The sequence below is a fragment of the Hemiscyllium ocellatum genome, chromosome 13 (genome assembly GCF_020745735.1).
Source record: "Hemiscyllium ocellatum isolate sHemOce1 chromosome 13, sHemOce1.pat.X.cur, whole genome shotgun sequence".
In the NCBI taxonomy this organism is placed as follows: Eukaryota; Metazoa; Chordata; class Chondrichthyes; order Orectolobiformes; family Hemiscylliidae; genus Hemiscyllium; species Hemiscyllium ocellatum.
In genome coordinates this window covers 80,317,009-80,337,449 of record NC_083413.1, presented here as the reverse complement: position 1 = coordinate 80,337,449, position 20,441 = coordinate 80,317,009, and the positions used below count along the sequence as shown (strand labels likewise).

The 20,441-nt window shown below is 44.4% G+C and overlaps 1 protein-coding gene across 1 annotated transcript in view; it reads left to right on the top strand.

Annotated features, from left to right (window-relative positions):
* LOC132821379 (unconventional myosin-VIIa-like) overlaps positions 1 to 20,441 on the top strand; it is a 140,813-nt gene that overhangs the window by 11,992 nt on the left and 108,380 nt on the right. The window contains exons 8-14 of the mRNA XM_060833960.1: positions 550 to 663; positions 3,814 to 3,967; positions 4,864 to 4,940; positions 8,039 to 8,158; positions 12,762 to 12,904; positions 14,416 to 14,626; positions 18,552 to 18,687. Of these exons, the coding sequence (XP_060689943.1) occupies positions 550 to 663; positions 3,814 to 3,967; positions 4,864 to 4,940; positions 8,039 to 8,158; positions 12,762 to 12,904; positions 14,416 to 14,626; positions 18,552 to 18,687 (955 nt within the window). The remainder of the gene's footprint in view (positions 1 to 549; positions 664 to 3,813; positions 3,968 to 4,863; positions 4,941 to 8,038; positions 8,159 to 12,761; positions 12,905 to 14,415; positions 14,627 to 18,551; positions 18,688 to 20,441) is intronic.

Genomic DNA, 20,441 nt, shown 5'->3' with positions numbered 1-20,441 from the left:
TTGGAGGCACCCATGATGGGATGGACAGAGATTGGGCCTGGGTCTTATTTGCATACTAAATATGTCAATTAGGGCCTTTAAATTGGGCTGTTAACAATCTGGCCAATTTACCAAGAGTTTGGGAGGGGATTTGTTGTGGGTAAACCTACACCCCACCCCTAGCCCCGAAGAAAGAGTTGTGCTCAGGGAGAGAGCCACTGCTGCAGAATGGGGGCTCCATGGGGCACACCAGTGGGGATGGGGGTGATGGGGTGGGGGGGAAGCAATGTTGCTTCGGACTGGGACCAGGTGCAGTTGAACAGGTCAAAGGGTAACTGTGGGGATGTGCATTGTTGAGTTGAGTTGCACGTTGACTGTGTTTTTTGTGGACAAGTTGCTATACTAGACCATCAGATTCTACAGTCAATGGCAAAAGCAGTGGGTCATGGTATGTGCTCTATGAGGAAATATAAAGTAAATAAGAACCACTCTTCATGGCTAAAGCATTAGGTTGGCACTCACTTTACTGTTTGTTCGAATCATTCATTGAAAGTGTTCTCTGTTCCTCAGGCTGCAGATGAGAGAAACTATCACATTTTCTACAGTATACTGATGGGGATGAACACAGAGCAGAAGAAACTCCTCAGTCTAGGCACAGCACATGAGTTTGACTATCTGACGATGGTGAGATACGCTGTATTAAGGTGTACTAACCCACCATTGCACTGAAACATATCACACTAACACAATGACGCAGCCTCATGCAGGTCCAGGGAACGTCTAGCAAGGATTCCAATTTCTAGGAAGGGTGCATCAGACATTTAAGATTTAACTCACATTGTTATCTCTCTTTATTTACTGTGTCTTAAACTCTGAAAGGGACAAGACTCTTAGGCATAATGTTTTGCAGTTGTACAGCACAGAAACAGACCCTTTGGTCCAAATCATCCAGGTATCCTAACTGAACCCGTCCCATTTGCCTGCATTTGACCCATATTCCCCGAAACCTTTCCTATCCTTGCAACTATCCAAAAGCCTTACCACTTCCTCTGGCAGCTCATTCCATACATGCACTAACCCTCAGCGTGAAAAGTTGCCCCTCAGTACCCTTTTAAATCTACCCTCTCTCACTTTAAACCCATGGCCTCTAGTTTTGGACTCACCTACCCTTGGAAAAAGACCATGGTTATTCATGTCAACTATTCCCCCTCGTGATTTTATAAACCTCTATAAGGTCAACCCTCAGCCTCCTACACTCCAGTGACAAATGTTCCAGCCATCCAGCCCCTCCTTATAACTCAAACCCTCCTGTCAGTGGAACCATGTCGACAAATTGACCTTGTATTTAGACAGAGGTCATGGGCTGATGAGAGTGATGGGCCCGTAAAGAAAAGGTGTGGAGGAAAGGGACACACAAAAGTAAAGCTTCTCCTTAACAGATCTCCTCAATCTGTTTCAGTGGAACACCTCCTGCTGTTTAAATGGTACACTTTCCACATCAAGGTGTGACATGTTGAATTAGATTTCTTTCAAAGATTGACTGGTTCTTCTGTCAAGTTTGATACATAATATATATAGATCAAGAGGCTTCTAAATATAAATTGAAAGATCTTTATCTTCATAACTATTGGATCCCAAATGATGATATAACCAGACAAGTGAAATTCCGATATGAAATCTGGCTTGATAGATCATATTTGGTTCTTCTTTTTTCTGACTTTACTGTGACAGTCATTTCCTAAAATATGCCAGGCTAAAGATTTGGTTTTAACAATAAAATAGAAGTTTATTACACAAAAGAAATAAAATTAAGTTAAAGGGTAGCATGGTCCCCTGGGTTCAATTCCCACCTCAGACAACTGTTTGTGTGGAGTTTGCACATTCCCCCCGTGTCTGCATGGTGCTCCAGTTTCCTCCCACAGTCCAAAGATGTGTGGGTCAGGTGAATTGGCCAAGCTAAATTGCCCGTAGTGTTAGGTAAGGGATAAATGTATGGGTGGGTTGCGCTTCGGCGGGTCGGTGTGGACTTGTTGGGCCGAAGGGCCTGTTTCCACACTGTAAGTCTAATCTAATCTAATCTAAAAAAGAAATAAAATTAAGTTAAAGGGTAGCATGGTCCCCTGGGTTCAATTCCCACCTCAGACAACTGTTTGTGTGGAGTTTGCACATTCCCCCCGTGTCTGCATGGTGCTCCGGTTTCCTCCCACAGTCCAAAGATGTGCGGGTCAGGTGAGTTGGCCATGCTAAATTGCCCATAGTGTTAGGTGCATTAGTCGGGGTGAATGTAGGGGAATGGGTCTGGGAGGGTCGGTGTGGACTTGTTGGGCTGAAAGGCCTGTTTCCACACTGTAGGGAATCTAATCTAAAAATCTAATCGAAACAAAACTATCTAACATAGATTTCAAAACACGGCCACACAAAATCCCACCTACTCCCCAACACTGTCATTTTACAGTTAATGGAAATCCAGAGAAATTCATTTCCCATCAAATTTGTAGGTTTGAATGTACTATTTCTGCTAAGTTCTGGTCCTATGAACTGTGAGGGATTTCCTATGCAATATTCACGTAATTGAGAACTTAGAAATTTTTCAGACTTATGATAAGTTCTAACCGAATACTCCAGGTCTGTTAATTTACCAAACTGCACTTTTCCACAGAGAGAACTTATTTCTTTAAGTGCTCCAAACAATTCTCTTTTTCTCTAGGAGAGACTCGATGTGTATTTACTTCCAGTCAGGTTCTCTTTGAACTGAGCCCAAAAGCTTTTTAATCTTTGATTTTTCTAAGCTAAAATCAATCATTGATTGTTCTAAACCCAAAAACAATCTAATGTTTCAATGCTTTCTTCTATTGCAAACCCCACAATATAAACCCCATCACTCAAGCCAACCTTCCATCCATTGACTCCATCTACACTCCTCAGTGCCTTGGGAAGGGAGTCAGCATCATTATAGACCCCAGTTAAATTCTTTTCCAAACTCGTCTGCTGGGCAGAAGATACAAAATGTTAAACACACTCACCAACAGATTCAAGAACTGCTTCTCCCTCATTGTTATCAGACTTCTAAATGGATCTCTCAAATTTTACATTGAATGTTGATCTCACTCTCTGTGCACCTTCTCTACCGCTATAACATTATATTCCTCACTGTGTTCTATTACCCTAATGTACTTTGTATAGTATGACCTGTCTGTACTGCATGTGAAACAAAAATTTTCACTGTACCTAGATACATATGAAAGCTGAAAATGTGTTGCTGGTTAAAGCACAGCAGGTCAGGCAGCATCTCAGGAGTAGGGAATTCGACGTTTCGAGCATAAGCCCTTCATCAGGATTCCTGATGAAGGGCTTATGCTCGAAACGTCGAATTCCCTTTTCCTGAGATGCTGCCTGACCTGCTGTGCTTTAACCAGCAACACATTTTCAGCTGTGATCTCCAGCATCTGCAGACCTAATTTTTTACCTAGATACATATGACAATAATAAATCAAATCGAATTAACTAAAATAAACAAATGTTCATTAACACTCCAGGAGCACATATTGATTTAAAATCATAGCTCTGGAAAGACAGACCTAATTAAATTTTAAACCATGTTATGAAAGTAGATCAAAACTCATATGTCACTAGTTTACAATTCAAATCCTCAAAAAAGGTATGTACATATATACATCACATACCTTTCAACTCCACATTTCAAATGGGATTCATTGAGTTGGAGTTTAGCAGGGTGGTTGCAAATAATTAGGAATTCCCTAATTCATTCTAAAATGGGTTAGTATTTGGGATAATTGCATCTCCGATCAGTTGCATGTGACTTTGTTTTCATAGGGTAACTGTACGAGTACTGATGGACATGACGACGTCAGACATTATGCTGAGATTTGCTCAGCTATGAAAATCCTGACATTTTCTAACAGTGAACAGTGGGACATCAATAAGCTACTGGCTGCTATCTTACATCTGGGAAATCTGCATTTTCAAGGTAAAAGCAAAACTAGAGAAAGCAGCTGACAACGTCTCTACATTTTCAGAGTAGAAGATACATGAAACCATAAAAATAACTACAGCCACATGGAAATGGCTTCTTGGTTTATTAAACTATATCTAGTGAGCCTCTTTTGGGCTACTGGGAGGAAAAGGTTGCTTCAACACCAGGCAGGCCTGAGAATATGCTTCCTGACACATTATTTTCTCCATTACTAGGTTCTTACTGATGCTACTTTCCTTTAGCTCCTCATTCTCCCTAACTGTTTGGATCTCTAGGACTGGGATACTTAACGTATCTTCCTCAGTGAATACAGACCCAAAGTAATGACTTAGTTTCTCCGCCATTGCTCTGTTCCCCATTATATATTCTGTAATGGCCCGACATTTGTTTTAGTCAAATATTTCCTTTTTATATGCCTATCGAAGCTTTTACAGTCCATGTTCTTGTATTTGCTAGACTGTATTCATCTTCTGCTCTCCCTTTGTTTATCAGTTTCTTGGTTTTTCTTTGCTGTATTCTAAACATTTCCAAATTCTCAGACTTACTGCTATTTCTGACACCTTTATAGGCATTTACTTTTAATCTGATATAATCACACACATACGCACAAGCATTCATGTGCAAGCACACAAACCCGGGCTCACATACACTCACATGCATTTGCACACGCAAACAGGCACACATACATGCATCTGCAAGTGCTCAAGTACACAGACAGATGCACAGATATACACAGATGTGCACAGACACAGCTATAGACACAGATGTGCACAGAAGCAGATACACACAAACACACAGGTACACAGATACACACAGACACACACATATATGATGCCATTCAGATTTCTTTGAAATGTTATCAATGCTGCTTATTCTGTATTCCCATCTAGCTGCTGTGTATGATAACTTGGATTGCTGTGAGCTTTTGGAATCCAAGCACCTCTCTGTGGCCACGAAATTACTTGAGGTAAATGAAATTGTCCTCATTAAACATGCCACCCATTTTACCATAGAGCTTGCATATTCAGGAGTGAATGTCCTATTATGATGGTGGTGGGGGAGGGGGAGGGGATGGGGATGTATCGCTGTGACTGTGGAAAGGTAATGGAGGCAGAAACAGAATGGCCCTGGCTCAGATTTTCGGAGAGGTATCCAGCCTCACTGTCCACCGCTCCTGGATGTTTCCACATCCCATGGGTCTGTTCATATGGAAACAAGGGATTGAAGTGTCGGGTCTGGATGTACTCTGATCCTACAAAGCTACAAAATGGATAGCTGAGGCAGAGGCACCACAATGGTCAATCTAACACTGTATAAAGTTTAAAAAATCACACAACACTAGGTTAGAGTCCAACAGGTAGATTTGGAAGTAAAAGCTTTTGGAGTGCTACTCTTTTGTCAGGCAGCAATTGGGGCAGGATCATAGGACACAGAATTTATAGTAGATTAGATTAGATTACTTACAGTGTGGAAACAGGCCCTTCGGCCCAACAAGTCCACACCGACCCGCAACCCACCCATACCCCTACATATACCCCTTACCTAACACTGCGGGCAATTTAGCATGGCCAATTCACCTGACCCGCACATCTTTGGACTGTGGGAGGAAACCGGAGCACCCGGAGGAAACCCACGCAGACACGGGGAGAACATGCAAACTCCACACAGTCAGTCGCCTGAGGTGGGAATTGAACCCAGGTCCCTGGCGCTGTGAGGCAGCAGTGCTAACCACTGTGCCACCGTGCTGCCCAATAGTAAAATTGTCATACAACTGATGCGATGTATTGAACAAACCTAGATTGCTGTTAAGTCTTCAATCACTTTGAATGGGGAATGCAGGTTTTGATTGATTAATATGTAAACCACAGAACTTCTTTCAAGTCACAGTCTGGAGATAACTTAATGTTTTATCAGTGTGAGAAGAAGGTGACATCTCAGTGACACACTCGCTACCTGATGAAGGAGCAGAGCTCTGAAAGCTTGTACTTCCAAATAAACCTGTTGGACTATAACCATTTGAACTTTGTTCACCCCAGTTTAACACCAGCACTTTCACATCATCACACTGCATAGACATTTTTCCACACAACCCCTTCCTTCGTCCTACTTCACCCCCCCCACCCACCCCCCCCCCCCCCCCCCCCCCCCCCCCCACCCCGACAACAAAGATTAAAAAAAACCTCCAGGTCCATTGTGGGGTAAACAAGCTCCAGTAAACTCCTCTCCGAACCTCTCAAGTGATTAAGAAACTGGTCCAGAACACATTCATCAAAATACTTCCACAATTATTAATGTTGTGGTGTGCAGGAGATGGAAGAGGTTAAAGACTTGGGTTGGGTTATGTTGTAAAGTTGACCAATAGCTTCATACTTTCAAATATCAATGCAGCAGATATAATTGTTATTGATTTTATTATCACATGTCAAACTGCCTTGATTAGTACTTGAGATGGCTAGGTTGTCATATGAGGAAAGATTAGACAGGTTAGGCTTCTACCCTGTTGGAAGAGTAAGGGAGACTTGAAACATGAAAGAACCCCAGGGTTGGGTGTGGAGAGAATGCTTCCTCTTGTGGGAGAATCTAGAACTAGGGGTCATAGTTCAAAAATGGTCAATTTTAAACAGAGACGAGGAGAAATGTTATTTCTCTTGAAAGAAAACATTAGAAGCAGAGTTTTTGAATATTTTTAAGATGAGGTAGATAGAGCCTTGGTAAGTGAGGGTTGGCAGTTAAAGATTATACCGGGTGGCAGAAATGTGGATTTGTGGTTACAATTAGACCAAGCTTATCAGCTGCCAAAGCAGGTTCGAGGGGCCAAATGGCCTATTCAGCTCCTGATCTTTCTGTTTGTATTAGAAATCATAGAATCCCGATAGTGTGGAAGCAGGCCATTCAGACCATCTACACCAAACCTCTGAAGGGCATCTCATCCAGACACACCCCGCTGCCCTATCCCTGAAACTTCTTGTTTCCCATGGCCAATCCACCTAACCATCTTTGGACTGTGGGAGGAAGCACGCACAGACACAGGGAGAATGTAAGGACTCCACGCAGACAGTCGCCCGAGGGTGGGATTGACCCTGGGTCCCTGGTGCTGCGAAGCAGCAGTGCTAACCACTAAGCCACCATGCTGCCATAAGGCATTTCCATATCAATCAGCATTAGCCTGGAAATTGTTAATCATGATGTTTATAGTGCCTTGTGTAAATTGTTCAAGTAGCTAAAGTGAAATACTGACCACTCTTACCGTGAGTGACCTTGTCAGATCATCCAACATTTATATTGTCTGTATCCATAGCCCTGACTGTTTGTTATGGGCTGGTCTGTGTTTGACACCCAGCAGAGTGTAAGCTTCCTCCTGGAAGGGTTGCCTTGAGACCCGAGCAGCTCAGCAATCCCTCGCTGGAGTGCTTGTCAAACTGTTTCCCAAACAACACTGGAAATTGTGCCCTGCAGCATTCCTTTCCCTGGGTGAACAGCCATTCATGTTACAGCAGTAACATGTACACAACATTACACATCTCTGCCCTTCCTCCAATCCCAGCAGCAAGCCCCTTTAGTGCTGGAACTCGATGTAATTGAACTTGAGAAATCCCCTGAGGTCATCTGCCGTTAGTACTGCTGCCTCACAGCACCAGGGACCTGGGTTCGATTCCAGCCTCAGGCGAGTGTCTGTGTGGAGTTTGCACATTCTCCCCGTGTTTGTGTGTGTTTCCTTCGGGTGCTCCGGTTTCCTCCCACAGTCCAAATATGTGCAGGTTAGGTGAATTGGCCATGCTAAATTACCCAGAGTGTCCAGGGATATGCAGGCTAGGTGGGTTAGCCATGGGAATTGTGAGATTACAGGGATAGGGTAAGGCGGGTGGGTCTGGGTGGGATGCTGTTTGGAGGGTCAGTGTGGAGTCAATGGGCTGAATGGCCTACTTCCACACTGTAGGGATTCTATGAGTTATGATCTGTAAGCTCTTGGCTGCTGCTTCTAATCTGGGCCAATGATGGGCTCTGACTGTGCTCTGTTCACCTTTGAACTAACATGGTGTCTCTGTCTCCCTGTCTACGCTACAGGTGAACCCACTGGAGCTGAAGAAGGCATTGACTCACAGATCCATCGTGATCAGAGGGGAGAATGTAACCACTCCAGTGAGCAAAACCCAGGCAGCATCTAGTCGGGATGCATTGGTGAAGGTGAGACAATAAAGCCACAAGTGTTACCTCTCTCTTTACTAATCCACATCCACTGGTGAACCAAAAACGTTTTCTTATTGAGTGTGTGACAGTTACATTGTGGGGATATCACAACTGTCTCCCTTCCACATGTAGCTGCATGCAGAGCTCTAGAGAGAGCAGGGCACTATATCCAATAGAATGGCTGATGGGTCTTTTCCCCCGCACGGGAACAAGAGGAGGCTATCCAACTCCCCGAGACTCTTCTGTAATTCATTAAAGTTTCATTATTTCATGGCATCAAAACATTTCTTGCCCGTCCCTGATTGCCCTTGAACTAAGTGTATATCAGAGGGGGATCAAGACTCCAATCACATTGTTATGGGTCTGGAGTCACAGGTAGGCCAGACCAGGTAGGGATGGCAGATTTCTTTCCCTAAAGTTAACGAGGCAGACAGTTTTCACAACGATCGATAATAATTACATGTTACTGTTGTTGAAACTGGCTTTCAATTCTAGATTGGATTGAATGAATTTTGTAAGCCTCTTGGGAGCTCTGCAGTTCCTAGCTTTTCAACATTTAGAAATTCTATTGTTCTGTTGTGGGAGACCTGGTTCGAAAGCTATTTGCCACCGTGTTACCCACTGACTTAATTCATAAACATTTCTTTGTAAGTTTATGCTTTATCTTCATCTACAATATACGCACTGCAGTCTGCTTTGTGATACTGGCAGACTTCCTGATCTTTATGCTTCCATCTAAGAACAAAGAGCAAAGAAAATTTACAGCCCAGGAACAGGGCCTTCACCCTTCAAGCCTGAGCCGATCCAAATCTACTGTCTGAACCTGTCGCCCAATTCCTAAGCATCTGTATCCCTCTGCTCCCCACTTACTCATGCATCTGTCCAGACGCACCTTAAATGAATTTACCGTGCCTGCCTCTACTATCTCTGCTGGCAATGCATTCCAGCCGCCTACACTCTCTGTGTAAAATACTTTCCATGTGTATTCCCCTTAAACCTTTCTCCTCTCACCTTGAATGCATGACCTTTCGTTACTGAATCCCTCACCCTGGGAAAAAGCTTGTCTCTATCCACCCTGTTTATACCCTTCATGATTTTGTAGACCTCAATCAGGTTCCTCCTCAGTGTCCTTTTTTCTAATGAAAACAAACCTAACCTATTCAACCTCTCTTCACCTTCCATACCAGGCAACATCCTCGTAAACCTTCTCTGCACCCTCTCCAAAGCGCCCACATCCTCTTGGTAATGTGGTGACCAGAACTATACACAGTATTCCAAATGCGGCCGAACCAATGTCTTGTATAGTTTTAACATGACTTGCCAGCTCTTATATTCAATACCCCGTCTAATGAAGGCAAGCACAGCATATGCCTTCTTGACCACACTATCCATCTGTGCAGCCACCTTCAGGGTACAATAGACCTGAATTCCCAGAACTCTCTGCTCATCAACGTTTCCCAGGGCTCTTCTGTTTATAGTATAGTTCGCTCTGGAATTAGACTTTCCAAAATGCATCACCTCACATTTGCCCGGATTGAACTCCATCTGCCACTTCTCCACCCAACTCTCCAGTCTATCTATATTCTCCTGTATTCTTTGACAGTCCCCTAGGCTTTCTGCTAATTCATTAATAAATACTGTAAATCCTTGAGGTCAAACACAGATCTCGGTGGGACAGCACTCATTGTACCTTACCTGTCAAAATACCTGATGATCCTTCATTGGCTCCATCCTTCTGCCACTTAGGCAATTTCCTAACCAGGTCAATAATTGGTTCCAATTCCATGAGATTCAGCTTCAATGAACTGTCTCTTATGTTGAACTTCAGCAACTTCCTCTGGGCATAGAAATAATCATCATGAACATTCTCCTATCCACCACTTTAAGGACGTAAGAACGAGAAGCAGGAGTCAGGCTCCGCTGTTTAATATGATGATGGCTGATGTCATTAGATTAGATTACTTACAGTGTGGAAACAGGCCCTTCGGCCCAACAAGTCCACACCGACCCGCCGAAGCGCAACCCACCCATACCCCTACATTTACCCCTTACCTAACACTACGGGCAAGTTAGCATGGCCAATTCACCTGACCCGCACATCTTTGTGACTGTGGGAGGAAACCAGAGCACCCGGAGGAAACCCACGCAGACACGGGGAGAACGTGCAAACTCCACACAGTCGGTCGCCTGAGTCGGGAACTGAACCCGGGTCTCAGGCGCTGTGAGGCAGCAGTGCTAACCACTGTGCCACCGTGCCGCCCAATCATCTCGGTCTCAACTCCACTCTCCATAATCCTTCAACCCATTACTCATTAAATATCTGTCCATCCCCTACTGAGCTCTCATTCTAGTTGGCCCACATGAGGAAACATCCTTCCCATAAGACCAAAAGATCTAGGAGTGGAAGTAAAGCCATTCGGCCCATCGAGTCCCCTCCACCATTTAATCATGGCTGATGGGCATTTCAACGGCACTTACCCGCACTCTCCCCGTAGCCCTTAATTTGTTGCGAGATTAAGAATTTATCAATCTCTGCCTTGAAGACATTTAACGTCCCAGCCTCCACTGCGCTCCGTGGCAATGAATTCCACAGGCCCACCACTCTCTGGCTGACGAATTGTCTCCTCAATTCTGTTCTAAATTGAGCCCCTCTAATTCTAAGGCTGCACCCACAAGTCCTAATCTCCCCGCCTAACAGAAACAACTTCCCACCCTTTCGAAGCCATGCGTTCTCTTGTAAGTTTCTATTAGATCTCCCCTCAGCCTTCTAAACTTTAATGAACACAATCCCAGGATCCTCAGCCATTCATCGTACCATTCCAGGGATCATCCATGTGAATCTCCACTGGACACGCTCCAGTGCCCATGTCTACTTTGTCAATCTCCTTTCAGTGCCTTCTATACCTCAATTGGATGTCCTCTCATTCTTCTAAGCTCCAGAGAGTTTAGGCCGGAACCGCTCAATCTCTCTTCAGAAGACAAGCCCCTCACCTCTGGAATTAATCCAGTGAATCTCATTTTTACTGCCTCCAATGTGATTCTAACCCTCCTCAGGCAAGGAGACCGAAACTGTATGTAACCCTCTCAGTGAAGTCTCACTAATGCCTTGTAGAGTTACAGCAACACCTCTCTACTTTTATAAAGTATTCCTTTAGCAGTGAATGCCAAATTTCATTTGCCTTCTTCATGACTTGCTGAAGTTGCATACTCGATTTTTGTGATTCATGAACAAGGATACCCAGATTCCTCTGTGCCACAGAACTTTAGTGAATAAGTTGCCTTGCTATTCCTGCAACCATAATGGATAATCTTGCATTTATTCATGGTAAACATCTGCCAAACGTTGGCCCATTCACCCCATATCCATTGAAAAATATCTTATTTCTTCATGGCAATTTATTCTCCCACTAATTTAGTGTCATCTGCAATTTGGCTCTGTTACTTTCTATTGCTGCAACCAAATCAGTAATATAGATTGTAAGTAGTTGGGTCCTGAGGACTGAACCCTGTGGCACCCGCTAGTTGCATCATACCAAACCAGCAAAGACCCATTTATCCCAACTCTCTGCTTTCTGCTTACCCCTAACCCCACGGTATCTTACCTTGTGTAGTACCTTATGAAATTACAAAGCCCAGATGTACTCCATCTCTATCTACATTACAATTTCAAAAGTTTCTTTCAGATTTGTCGAGCTTTTACAAATGATAGAAGAAGAATAGAATCCCTACAGTGTGGAAACAGGCCATTCGGCCCAACAAGTCTACACCAACCCTCTGAAGAGTAGCCCACCCAGACCCATTCCCCTACCCTATTACTGAACATTTTCCCTGATGCACCTAACCTACACAATCCTGAACACAGATGGACAATTCACCAAATCTGGATTGTGGAAGAAAACCCACACAGACACAGGGAGAATATGCAAACACCTCACAGATAGTCTGCCCGAGGCTGGAACCGAACCTGGGTCCCTGGTGCTAACCACTGAGCCATTGTGCTGCCTTGTGAAATCTGTATGAATTCTCTATTCTAAGGGTGACACGGTGGCACAGTGGTTAGCACTGCTGCATCACAGCGCCAGAGACCTGGGTTCAATTCCCATCTCAGGCGACTGATTGTGTGGAGTTTGCACATTCTCCCAGTGTCTGCGTGGGTTTTCTCCGGGTGCTCCGGTTTCCTCCCACAGTCCAAAGATATGCAGGTTAGGTGAATTGGCCATGCTAAATTGCCTGTACTGTTAGGTAAAGGGGGTAAATGGAGGGGAATGGGTGGGTTGCACTTCGGCGGGTCGGTGTGGACTTATTGGGCTGATGGGCCTGTTTCCACACTGTAAGTAATCTAATCTAATCCGAAGTATTCAGTCACTCTTTAAGTATGGTAAAATAACAATAAATTCTTGTCCTGAAGTTGCTTCAAAAAACATTCAAAGGGCTGTGGCCCATATAACTAACAGTATCTCCCCAGAGTTGGGTTGGGTGGGGAGTTGGGGTTGAGTTGTTCCTTGTACTTGCTGAGACTAATGTCTTCAAGATGTAGTTCGCGTCTTGTGAGTTTTGCCCAATGTTCAATATCACCCAGCTCTATGATTGTTTTAACCAGGGAATATATGACCTTCTCTTTCTGTGGATCGTGAAAAAGATTAACACTGTCATCAACACACCCACCATAAAGGGTCCAGAAAAGGTTTGCAGTTCGATCGGTTTGCTGGACATCTTCGGTTTTGAGAACTTTGATTCAAACAGGTATCTCGAGTCTTTAAAATGTTTGACAAGGCAGGTGTTTGTTTAGATTTACTCCATTCCAATGGTCAAGGGAATGGCGGCTGAGATAGCAATAATGTCAGCGGCCTAGTGATCCAGGAGCTCAGGGTAACATCATCAGTCCAACTTCCACAATAGCAGCTGACAGAATTTAAATTCAATTCTCATAAAAATTGTGGGATTTCTCATGGCATAAGGGTATCATTGTGAAGGCCACATGGCAGGATTTGGGAATTTCACAATTTCAGTGGGTAATCAGGAAGAGAAATGGAATGCGGCCCTTTATTCCAGTGGGAATGGATTATAAAAATAGGGAAGTCATACTAAATATATGCAAGGCTACCAATTAGACCTCACCTAAGGTTTGATCCCTTATCTAATGAAAGAAATACTGAAATTGGAGGCAGTCCAGAGAAGATTTGGAATGCAGACTTGGAGGGCGTATCTTATGACAAGAAGTTAAGTTGTTTGGGCCTGTACGCATTTGAGTGTCAAAGAATGAGAGATGACTTTATTGAAACATAAGAAACATAGGGGCTTGACAGGGTAGATGAGGAGAGCTTGTTTCCTTTGTGGAGAATCCAGAACCAAACGACATAAGGGGTTGTTGAATTAGGCCAGAGACGAGGAATGTATTTTCTCAAAAAGGTAGTGAATTTGTGCAATGCTTTATCATAGAGGGCTGTGGATACTGGTTGGTAAGTATAGTTATAGCTGAGATGTTCAATTAGTAAGAGAATCAAGGGTTAGAGGTAAAAGGCAGGAAAGTGGAGTTGATGATTATCAGATTAGCCTGATCTCATTGAATGGTCGAACAGACTTGAGGGGCTGAATAGCCTACATCTGCTCCTATGCCTCACGGTTTTATACTTTCCCGAGAGAATATTGTGCTGAGCTACCTTGAACAGCCGCCGTTGATGTGGTTTAGGTACAGCTACTGTAATGTTAGTGAGGGAGTTCCAAGGTGCTGACCCAGTGACAGTGAAGGAATGCTGGTGTTGGTTCAGGTCAGGTGATGTTGAAGGAGCGTGAGGGGGTGGTGTCCTCATGCATCTGCTGCTCTTGCCCTTCTCAAGTGTGGTGGTTGTGATTTGGAAGGTATTGTCAGAGAATCCTGAGCAGGTGGGTGCAGTGCATCTTGTAGACACCACTCATCCTGAGCATCAATGGTGAAGAGATAAATGTCGAAGGTGGTGCCAGTCAAGTGGACTGCTTTGTCTCATGACGGTGCCGAACTTCTTGAGTATTGTTGGAGCTGCACTCATCCAGGAAATGCTTCATCCATTACCCACAGAGAAAGAAGGTTATGTTAGGCTGGACCTCCTGGGGTAAAAGGAGAGTTCTCAACACAGTACCAGCCAGAATGAGATACCCTTTAGATTCTTTGCAATGGTTTCTCATGATTTCTGGTACCTACTTTGGGCATTGCTACAGATGATGCTGGTGGATGTTGGTAATGAGGATGGTGATAGCAATGTCCCTCCTTTTTATAGCTTTGAGCAACTATGCATTAACTTTGCCAATGAGCACTTGCAGCAGTTCTTTGTGAAGTGCGTCTTCAAAGAGGAACAGGAGGAGTACGTTCAGGAGAACATCAACTGGCAGCACATGGATTTCATCGACAATCAGGGGACTTTAGACATCCTTGCAGTCAAACCGATGAATATCATCTCACTAATTGATGAGGAGAGTAAGTTCCCGAAGGTAAGCTGCTCTGGCTGAGCATTCCTTTTTTATTTATTGAAACATTGTTTGCATGAAAATACACATTGGGCAGGGTGACAAATCTCACTGAACCCGAAGGTCTCCACTAACATCTGGCTGTCTTCTACTCACTGTTCTATGCAAATCTCCCGGCTGAAGGAATCAAATGTCTTTAAAGACAGTGAAAGGGTGAATTCTCATCAGTGAATGAAATCAGGGCGTAAACAGCAAAGAAACAAAAGGAATTTGAAGAAACTAAAAGCAGCAACTCATCTGGTGAGGGACACGGTATCTCAAGGGTGAGCACTGCTGCTACACAACGCTAGATTCCATTAATGTCTGCGTGGGTTTCCTCCGTGTGCTCTGGTTTCCTCCCACAGTCCAAAGATGTGTAGGTTAGGCAGATTGGCCATGCTCAATTGCCTGTAGTGTCCAGGGATGTGCAGGCTAAGTGGATTAGCCATGGGAGATGCAGAGTTACAGGAATAGGGTGGTTCTGGATGGGATGCTCTTCAGAAGGTCGGTGTGGACTTGATTGCCTGAATGACCTGCTTTCACACTATCGGGATTCTGTCAGCTCCAGATTAGTGCGATTGAACTGTGCTGCCTGTGCTTTATTTTTTCTTTTGTAATCTTTGTCTTGTCATAGACTCATAGAGATGTACAGTAGGGAATCAGACCCTTCAGTCTAACTTGTCCATGCTGACCAGGTATCTTAAGAAAATCTAGTCCTATTTGCCAGAACTCTATATCCCTCTATACCCAGCCAGATGCCTTTTAAATGTTGTCATTGTACCAGCCTCCACCACATCCTCTAGCAGCTCCTTATATATACTTATCACCCTTTACGAGAAAAAGTTGCCACTTAGGTCCCTTTTATATCTTTCCCCTCTCACCCTCAACCTATGGCCTCTAGTTTCCCCACCCCTGGGAAAAGACCTTGTCTATTTACCCTATCTATCCCCCTCATGATTTTATATACCTCTATAAGGTCACCCCTCAGCCTCTGACACTCCAGGGAAAACAGCCCCAGTCTGTTCAGCCTCTCCCTGTAGCTCAAACCCTCCAACCCTGGCAACATCCTTGTAAATCTTTTCTGAAGCCTTTCAGGTTTCACAACATCCTTCTGATAGGAGGGAGACCAGAATTGCACACAATATTCCAGTAGTGGCCTCACCAATGTCCTGTACAATGAGAACATGACCCTCCCAACTCCAATATTCAATGAATTGACTAATAAAATCAAGTATACCAAATCTTGTCTTTGTGTGTCTGTCTATTTTGTGAGGAGGAGAATTGTTTTAAAACCGGGGTAGAGTTTAGATTGTCGAGTTATAAGTTAACAATTCATATTTCCTAACTGCTATTGGTTAAAGACATTTATTCCTAATTAACAATTTTATTTGTTAAGTACGGAAACCTGGTGAGTGTTTTATCCTGTGTTAGTCAGTCGGGTAAATTGGGGGCTAAGTCCTTTCACAATAGTGACCACGGCATTGCCCCACTAAGTCGGGACACTGTTACTCTGAAGGTGGGACCACACCAGGATTCAGAGAGATCCAGCGTTGATCTCACTTGGTCACAATTTCTGGACTAGAACCAAAACTTATACCTGCTTCAAAATTTCTGTGCCACTTGACCCCAACCTGGCCAATTGGAAGGAGCAATACACCACATGTGGCTCACATTTTGGCACTGGGTGTGGCATATGATGCCAGTTTGGAGTGGGTGGGGGCATCGTTGTCCATTTAGCTTCTATCTGACAGCAGAGTGGGCAATTGGGTAGTTTAGTTTTACAGAGTAAATGGATTTTTCCAGATTTTAGACAGAGCCAAAGGTTTCCTGTATTCATTGTTCCAAAGCCTGGATAACGACATCACTTCATCAAATCCCTACAGTGTGGAAGCAGGCCATTTGGCCCATTGAGTCCAGGCATCCCACCCCTCTCCCCTGTAATCCCACATTAACCTGCCTAGTCCACCCAACCTACATGATTTAGCATGGCCAATCCACCTTTGCCTGCGCATTTTCAGACTGTGGGAGGAAACCCATGCAGACATGGGGAGAACATGCAAACCCCACACAGACAGTTGCCTGAGGGTGGAATCGAACCCGGGTTCCTGGTGCTGTGAGACATTGGTGTTAACCAGTGAACCACTGTGCCACCCCTGAAATGAACCAACGCAGTGAGGGCCTCCAAACCATGACCCTGAGATTAAGAGTCACATGCTCTCCTGACTGTCAAACTGGTGTTATGTCCCTGATGCCAATGTGGTTTCCCCACCGTGTGCCAGCCTTCATCCAGTGGGGACCATACTCGTCTCTGAGGACGAAAGCTGTGGGGTCAAAAAACAACTCTAAAGAGAATCAAATCTAGACTGACTATGTGTGGCAGTGCTGTGAGAGTGCAACACTGTTGGAGGTGTTGCCTTTCAGAAGAGCTATTAATGTGGGATCCCACCTGCCGTCTCAGGACCTGAGTACAGTGTGGCACTATTTTGAGGTGTAACTACATTCAGGGCTTGGACTGGGGGCAGTGTGGTGTACAGGATGCAGTTTTGAAACATGTGGGTGCTAAAATACCTGGTGTGCAGTCAGTAGTCAGGATGGTAATGAGACCAAGAGGATAGGCAGGTTAGTGGAGCGGATGCACAGACCAAATGAAAATTAATGCCAATGATACAATTTGCAGGAAGAATGAACTGGGATAATGCCAAATGGTGAAATTTTAGAGAGAGTGGCAGAACAGAGAGACCTGGAGATGCTTTCACACAAAACATGTTAAGCTAACTGAGCTGACTAATAGGATATGTGGAATTTGAGGATTTAAAGAGTGAGAGAACTGATGGAATTATGCCAAAACATTGGCTAGGCTTCAAGTAGAGTACTGTGTCCAGGTGTAAGAAGCAGACAGCAGCTGCAAAAGACGCTTTGGTGTAGAATGCAGAAGCGATTTCTCAGGATGGTTCTGGGGATGAAGGATTATTATTCCTGTTGATGGACCGGAAAAAAAACTGACATTGTCCTCCTTAGAAAAGTTAGGGCTAAGAGCAAGTTGAATAGGGCTCAGCTAGAGTAAATAAAGAGAACTATTTCCAGTGGCGGAGGGGTCAATGGTGAAATGGTTTAAGGCGATTGACAAAGGAACCAAGAGACAGAAAGATGATGTCCAAGGGCATTTGGGCCCTGGAGTAAGCTTGGGATGATGTGATGGCACTGCCCATTACAGCCCATAGGCAGAACAGTGTGGGCTGAGATAGAAGAATCTGGAAGGCTGCACCAGACCAGACTAAAACATGAACATGAAAAGGTAAAGAAGGTAGACCAGTGCTTACCTCATGTAACTATCCACTGGAATATCCATGATAACCATGTGCTGCAATCTTTAGTATTCATGGATTAGAAGGAGAGTAACTTTGAAGTCTAAGTCTGAGGACAATCCTTAACTTTGTCTTCTTGGTCAGTCTCAAACCAGAAGATAAAAAAGAACTAATCTGACAAGGTGCGAATATCTGACAGGGCGGTCCATACTGATTGAATAATTATCTCTGGAAGAGAATTGGATAAATGCCTGATCTTGTGAAATGTGGATAGAGAGTGGGACTGGCTGGGCTGCTGATTGGGAAAGCCAAAACTGTTTCAGTGGACCAAACAACCACCTTCCCTGCTGTCCTAGCCCATGATTCTGTAAGGGCAAGGGATTCACTCTGATGTTCTCAGCTCTCAGTGGACATCCTTAAGTATCCAATGGTCTGATTGTTATAAGATTGCTGTTTATGGAATCTTGCTCTGGTGCTGCCTTTCCAAGGTACAACAGAGACTGCGCTTCAGAAAAGGACTGTAAAGGGCTTTAGGACATATTGAGGTCTCGAAAGTTGGTTCCATGAATTCAAGTCTTTTTTTTTTAATTGCCTCTTTCCTGCAGGGCACTGACACAACGTTGTTAAGCAAGCTGAATAATCACCACAGCAAGAGTATGGTCTACATCCCTCCGATGAGCTCTCATGGGACAATATTTGGCATCGCTCACTTTGCAGGACTGGTTCACTATGAGGCAAAAGGTACCCTCCACATCCATCCTCACTGAGTGTAAACAGGCAGCCTCCTCCCTCAGTCAGTGCAAGATGGTGAAAGTCGTGGGTGGTGACACCTTTCTCGAGTTCTGGGTGACAACTGTTTGAAAGTAAAGTGCCAACTGCTTTATTAAATTAGTTCAAAGAAGGAAACCAGCCATCCTTACCCAACTGGCCTGTATGTGGTTCCCCTCCCACACCAGCTTGATGCATCCTTAAGTGCTTACTGGGCTGGCCTAGCAAGTGGACAATAAATGCCAGCCATGCTGACATTCTAGATTAGATTAGATTCCCTACACTGTAGAAACAGGCCCTTCAGCCCAACAAGTCCACACCGGCCCTCTAAAGAGTAACCCACCCCCTCTGACTAATGCACCTAATAACTATGGGTAATTTAGCATGGCCAATTCACCTGACCTACACATCTTTTAGAATGTGGGAGGAAACCGGAGGAAACCCACGCAGACACGGGGAGAATGTGCAAACTCCACACAGTCGCCCGAGGACTAGAATCGAACATGGGACCCTGGCGCTGTGAGGCAGCAAAGCTAACCACTGAATCACCATTCCAGAGGTTTCTTTTAAACAGTCATGTAGAAACTGAAAAAATAGGAACTAAACAATTCGTGTCCCGGGAGTTCAAATCCTGCCATGGCGAGTTGTAACGCTAAACTCACTACATTTTGGGGCATTGCCAGTAAAAGGGACTAAACTACTGTACGAATCCAACTGGCTCATAGGATATGCTTCAGCAAAAGGAACCTCCATCCTTCCCCAGACTGGCCTGTATGTGACTCCTGCTTGATGCTGTGCGGTGACCTCACTGGTGTCTTGAGGTGATTCAGCAGTCACTGAATGAGAAGACCCACCATTGCTTTCTCAGAGCAACCAGGGATGGCCCTGACTGACATCAACGTTATCCTGAGAATGAATGTTTCTCCAGTTCCTGTGGCTAGTCAGTGCTGATGGGTCTGATCTCCCAGGCATGGCCTTATGCTGAGGATCAGAGCAGGCTGGGACAGATCTGTGGGAGTAAGTAAACATACACCAACAGGGAGAAATGGAGCGAAGACTTCAACTATGTGGAAAAAAATACATGGGGGAGTGGTAGTGTTGATGTGAATGTGGACTGTCAGGTCAAGGTTAGTCTATGCAAGCTTCAGCCACTTAGGAAGATACCTAAAGCTGTCACTGAACTTTACTTATTTTTCACTGTAAACTACGCGTGACAATAAAATCATTCGTTCATTCAAGAAAGGTGGAATAATTGAAGCACACTAAGGAAATGGATGACCTGAATTTTAGCTAGATATGAACTGGCTGTAAGGCAAATTAAGAAATAGCTCATTTTCCTAAGTGGCTGAAGGTTGCACAGACTAACCTTTATCTGACAGTGCATATGTACAATAACATCACCACCCCCACCCCCACTTAATTTTTCCACCGCCGTTGAAGGAATTAACTCCACACCTTCACATTGGTGTATGTTTACTTCCACAGATCTGTCCTGGTCTCTTCTGAACCCAGGATGGAACCACAGTATTGGAAGCCTGAACCTACCTGAACTCTAGGTATTGAAAGCCTGGGCCTAACTGAACTACAGGTATTAACAACCTGGGCTTATCTGAGCTCCAGGTATTAACAGCCTGGACCTATCTGAGCCTGAGGTATTGAAACCCTGGGCCTATCTGAGCTCCAAAGTACTGATAGCTTAGACTTATCTGAGGTTGAGGTACTGAAAC